Genomic DNA, 5,985 nt, shown 5'->3' with positions numbered 1-5,985 from the left:
CCGATGACTGTAGTGTCATCTGCAAACTTCAGGAGTTTGACAGAGGGGTCTTTAGAGGTGCAGTCATTTGTGTAGAGGGAGAATAGCAGTGGGGAGAGAACGCAGCCGAGGAACTCCGGTGCAGGTGTTGGATGTGAGTTTTCCCATCCTCACTAGCTGCTGCCTGTCTGTCAGGAAGCTGGTGATCCACTGATAGATGGATGTGGGTACAGAGAGCTGGGTCAGATTATTCTGAAGGGTGTCCGGGATGATGGTGTTGAAAGCGGAGCTGAAGTCCACAAACAAGATCCTTGCATAAGTCCCTGGTTTGTCCAGATGTTGCAGGATGTAGTGCAGTCCCATATTGACTGCATCATCCACAGACCTGTTTGCTCGGTAAGCAAACTGCAGGGGGTCCAGCAAGGGTCCAGTAATGTCCTTCAGGTGGGCCAACGCCAGTCTCTCAAATGACTTCATGACCATAGACGTTAAAGCAACAGGTCTGTAGTCATTAAGTCCTGTGATTTTTGGTTTCTTGGGTACAGGGATGATGATGGAGCGTTTGAAGCAGGAGGGGACTTCACCCAGCTCCAGGGATCTGTTGAAGATCAATGTGAAGATGGATGACAGCTGGACAGCACAGGCTTTGAGGCAGGCTGGAGAGACACCGTCTGGGCCTTTGGCTTTCCTTATCTTCTGTCTCCTGAAGACTTTGCTTACATCATCTTCACAGATCTTGAGTACAGGTTGAGAAACAGTAGGGGGGAGGGAGTTGATGGCTGTGCTGTGAGACGGTAGGAGTGGGTGTGGGGTGTCATACCAGGCTTTTGCTTTTCAAACCTGCATTAAAACTCGTTCAGGTCTTCGGCCAGTTGTTGATTGGCCTCAGTGCTGTGGGATGGGGTTTTGTAGCCGGTGATGGCTTTCAGGCCTTTCCACACTGATGTAGGGTCATTGCTTGAAAGCTGTTTTTTTTAGCTTTCCAGAGTAGTTTAACTTTGCCACTCTTATCTCCCTATTTAGTCTGTATTTGTCCTGTTTGTACAAGTCTTTGTCCCTACTCCTGTAGGCATCCTCTTTGGCCTGGCGAAGCTGTTTGAGTTTTGTACTGAAACAAGGTTTGTCGTTGTTAAATGTTAAATAAGTCCTGGTGGGTACACACATGTCCTCACAGAAACTAATGTAGGATGTCACGGTGTCAGTAAGCTCATCCAGATCAGTAGCTGCAGCCTCAAAAACACTCCAATCAGTAAGTTCGAAGCAGGCCTGTAAATCCTGCTCTGCTTCAACAGTCCATGTCTTTACAGTTTTTACTACAGGCTTAGCAGATTTGAGTTTCTGCCTGTAGGCTGGTAGAAGATGAACCAAACAGTGATCAGAGAGTCCCAGCGCTGCTCGGGGGACAGAGTGGTATGCATCCTTTAAAACAGTGTAGCAGTGGTCCAGTATATTGCGGTCTCTGGTGGGGCACGTGATGTGCTGTCTATATTTAGGCAGTTAACGGTGAGATTAGCTTTATTAAAATCCCCGAGAATGATAATGAAAGAGTCCGGATAACGCTGCTCTGTGTGTAATTTGATCGGCCAACAGTTCTAGCGCCGCGCTTACACGTGCGTCAGGAGGAATGTACGTACTCACCAGAATAAACGAGGAAAACTCCCGCGGCGAATAAAAAGGCTTACAGTTAATAAAGAGAGCTTCCAAGTTTGGGCAGCACATCTTCTTTAAAACTGTCACGTCTGTACACCTTCACACATGCGCATTGGCTGGTCTAGCCTCCGGTTTCTATGGGAACCTGAGCTTCTAACGGCAGCAGCAATGACGCAATGACTTTACCAATCAGCGACTGGCTCTTTCATTTAGAAGGCAGGACTATTCCGCCATATTGCACGTTGCAGTTTCTCCCATTCATAAGTATAGGAGTGAACCGTCTTTGTATTTCTGTAGTCTTTGATTTAAATCACTTTAGCATCAGGCTGCAAACATAAGATTGTGTGAGACAGTGTTTAGCTATAAGGCAACCCACAACTGGAACCAACTTCAAGATGTCATCACAGGAACCCCAACAGTAGCCAAATACAGGTTCAGATTGAAAACGTTTAAAACACAAGTTGAATCAGATAATGCAATGTTTATTATTTCATTCCGTTTATGTCCTTTCATTTATGATTGTTCATTTACAGTACATCGTGGCATTTCACAGCAAGCTTCAACTTTATCTAATATTTTACATGAATACTTATAATAATATTAATAAAACTAATAATTAACATTTTGGAGGTTTTAAACTCAATCAAATGAATGAGTGATGTTTGAAACAATTGAAATTAATTTCGCATAATACATATTTTCTGGTGCCATTTTAAATTGCTGAGCCATTTAAATCTCTTTCCACATATAGAACACAAATAGGGTCTCATATATGCATGACTTTTCGGATGCATCAGTAAGTGTGATGGCAGTAGAAATTTTTTGTTGCACTGAACAGAATTAAATCTCTTTCCTCTAGAGTGAATGTGCAGGTGATTTTTAAAATCGCTTCTTTTTCTAAACTTCTTGTCACACTCAGAACTCTGCAATTTCTTTCTAGAGTGAGTTTGCAAATGACCTTTCAGGTCTCTTTGATATGTGAAACTCTTCTCACACTGAAGACATGTGAAAGGCTTCTCTCCAGTGTGAAGCCTTATGTGAGTCTGAAGGTTTCCTTTACGTGAGAAACTCTTTCCACACTGGAGACAGATAAAAGGCTTCTCTCCAGTGTGAACTCTCATGTGAATCTCAAGGTTTGCTGCGTTTATGCAAGCCTTTCCACAGTAATGGCACATGAAAGTATTTGCTCCAGTGTTATTACGGTGAGTTATTACATGACTCTTTAGTTCTTTACTGTCTGTGAAACTCTTTCCACACTGACAACACAGAAAACTGTTCTCTCTTGAGTGAATCCTCATGTGGTAATTAAGCGTTACTTTATGTCTGAAACTCTTTCCACACTGATCACACGTGTACGGTTTCTCTCCAGTGTGAATTCGCATGTGAACCTTGAAGTTTCCATTAAGTGTGAAACTCTTTCCACAGTGTTGGCACATAAAAGGCTTCTTTCCGGCATGAGTTACTACATGATCCTTAAGGTGTTTCCTGTTTGTGAAACACCTCGGCTTCTCTCCAGTGTGAATTTTGATGGGAGCCTTAAGACCTTCTTTTTGTGAGAAGTGAGGTCCAGTGTGACATCTCATGTGGGCATTAAGGGTTCCTTTACGTGTAAAATTCTTTCCACACAGAGGACATGTGTAAGGCTTCTCTCTGGTGTGAATTCTCATGTGAGTCTTTAGACTTTCTTTTCGTGAAAAGGTGTTCCCACACATTTTGCAGGTGTAAGGCTTCTCTCCAGTGTGAATTCTCATGTGGGTATTAAGGGTTCCTTTACGTGTAAAACTGTTTCCACACTGAGGGCATGTATAAGGTTTCTCTCCAGTGTGAAGTCTCATGTGAGTCTTAAGACTTCCTTTTCGTGAGAAGCTGCTCCCACACTGTATGCAGGTGTAAGGACTCTCTCCAGTGTGAATTTTCATGTGGGTATTAAGGTTTCCTTTAAGGGTAAAACTTTTTCCACACTGAGGGCATGTGTACGGCTTCTCGCTGATATGAACTTTCATGTGGACATTAAGGTTTCCTTTTTGAGAGAAACATTTTCCACACTGAAAACAGGTGAAATAACTTCCATTCGTCTGAGCTCTTTTTTGTGAAGATGTATGTGCGCTAAAAGATTTTTCTCCATTTATGAAATCATGTTTCTCACACTGGTCTTTCTCTTCCATTTCATTCAATTCTTGTCTCTCCTCTTTCAAAGCCATAAAGTCTAAAGTGAAAAAAAGACAAAAACAAGTTAACCTCAATTTAATGGCATAAAGCAACAGCCATCAAAACAAACACAAAAGCATTAAAGCATCAAAATCAACATGTATGTTAGATCCTATGCACTAAGATTGGTTAGATTTCAAAGATTAATCAACTGAAATCTCAGAACCTTTCAGTATTGTTAATTGTAGGACTTTATGAAAAACCTGCAGGCCAAAAAATGCTACTTGTCAATTATCAAACAAAAAAAAAATAGTATGTTCTTAACTGTTTAGTACGAGAAACTATATTTGTAAACCCTTTCAGTCAGAATGTAAGCCCCATTGTAACACAGAAACTGTGCTTATTACGGTTACATCTCTCTTTTAGTGCTATTAGATCTTTTGACAGCATAGACCAGGGCTGTATTTTTTTGGGTTGAAAGTTTTACATCTCTAAAACTGCATCTCTAAAAAAACAACCAAAAATAGTGCAGTTTAAGCAGGCATGTGGCAGGCAAAGGACATTAATGTTGCATACAGGACACAAAATCCAAGAAATGTTCTCAGAGAAACATTTTATTTGCCCAAAGTGGCAGACTGCAGAAACGGAACACCTATTTCCTGACATTGTCAGTTTTGTTTATATAGCCCAGTATCACAATCCAAACAACATCCATTTACAATTCAACCTCACAACAACATTAAACTTCAAATTCCATGCACCAGCTACAAAATAAAAAGAACTGTTGTTTATAACAACACAAACTCATCAGAGGCCTGTAGCACGAAGCCGGTTTCAGTTAAATTCGTGTTCGCTGAGTTTTCAGGCTCAAGATGGTGGGTTGGTTTTGAGCGGGTTTCGTCACCATGGTAACTTATGCTACATGGCTACCCTGCTCCAGAGCAGGTTTTATTCTGGTTTAGAGATCGCAAACCCAACCTGGACCAATTAGCTGTGAGCAAAGTGACATAAACCAGGTTGGATTTGTTCATCACGCTTCATGCTACAGGCCACTGGAGAGAAAAAGGTAACAAAATTGCAATGTGCAACCTTGTGGAAAACAAACACTTATAAAATGAAAATGTCATGAAATTACCACTAAACTACCACTACAACCAGTAGATGGATGCAGAGGATCACTCATTACCTCATTTGCCAATTATTCTAATTTTTTGCTTTTGGATTTTCTGAAAATTACTATTATAACCATTTTTAGCACTTTTATTGTACTGAAGTAAGAAGTATAGCATGTGCATGGAAAGTCACGGTCTCGTGCCATTTAGATGAACATAAAAAAACAAATAGGTTAATCATTAATTCTAATAATGTGTAATGTATTATTTAATTAATGCATTGAATAAATTAAATAAATCAAATATTTGTTTGCACAGGTTTATTTTGATATAGATTTGTTTAGTCCAGTCTATTGCTACGGTTATTACAATTTCAGGAGTGACTCTCAGAAGAATTTAGCAGATTCACTCCAGTAATTAAATGTGTCTGTCACTCCTAAAACTCATCAGTTTACGTGGATGTTGGTTGTCTGCATGACGAACAAAACCTTTCTTCAAGCGGGAAAAGAGTGATTCTTTATAGTAGGGATGAAATGGTTACCAATTTGACAATAAACCATAATAAAAAATCTTAACGGTTGGTTTTATCATTTCATATTTTAATTATCGTTAAAATGGTAAATTCTGCTTGGCATTAAGCAAATTTAGTAACAATCTCATGTAGGCGCAATATATGTGAAAACATGAAAGGCAGAGTGCTAAGAGAAATTATATGAAAGAACATATGAATGAATTAATTCTATGCAGGCACGTGCACACATAGACATCAAAGGGGGCTTGAGCACCTGCCCTTCTTCCTCGAGAGAAAGTGCCCTTTTTTCTGGGGAGTTTTTTTTTTTTTTAAGTAAATTAATATATGTATATATGTGCACGTGTGTGTTTCTGTTTGCACACAACCTTCCCTGTCAAACAAATAAAACATCAAAATATCAGGTCGGTTCGGGAAATGTTGAGACTTCCTCCCCTCACATATCCTCCGTAGCACAGCAGTGTAGTACACATTGATCGGCACATCACTGACAGGCAGAGAGCCACAGAAGTGAAGCCCTCCCTCCCTTCCCAGTTGTGTTTGTCTTGGTGTGGAAGTGAGTGGTGA

At 40.4% G+C, this 5,985-nt stretch overlaps 2 protein-coding genes across 5 annotated transcripts in view; one reads left to right on the top strand and one right to left on the bottom strand.

The window, feature by feature from the left end:
• The window catches only part of LOC107685389 (gastrula zinc finger protein XlCGF57.1-like), a 228,654-nt gene that overhangs the window by 136,597 nt on the left and 86,072 nt on the right, over positions 1-5,985 (top strand). The gene's annotated exons all lie outside the window — the stretch shown is intronic.
• Positions 1,876-5,985, bottom strand: part of LOC107685388 (gastrula zinc finger protein XlCGF57.1) — a 10,511-nt gene continuing 6,401 nt past the window's right edge. For 2 of the 4 annotated variants that reach the window (XM_016481955.1, XM_016481956.1), the window contains exon 3: positions 1,876-3,835. In XM_016481955.1, coding sequence (XP_016337441.1) covers positions 2,307-3,835 — 1,529 coding nt within the window. In that variant the 3' untranslated portion in view covers positions 1,876-2,306. Of the gene's footprint in view, positions 3,836-4,254; positions 4,283-5,985 lie in introns of those variants that run through there. The other 2 variants (XM_016481957.1, XR_001633947.1) reach the window with 2 other exon arrangements.

The sequence above is a fragment of the Sinocyclocheilus anshuiensis genome, unplaced genomic scaffold, assembly GCF_001515605.1.
Source record: "Sinocyclocheilus anshuiensis isolate Anshui unplaced genomic scaffold, SAMN03320099.WGS_v1.1 scaffold982, whole genome shotgun sequence".
NCBI classification, from domain to species: domain Eukaryota; kingdom Metazoa; phylum Chordata; class Actinopteri; order Cypriniformes; family Cyprinidae; genus Sinocyclocheilus; species Sinocyclocheilus anshuiensis.
This window is presented reverse-complemented; position numbering and strand designations above follow the sequence as displayed.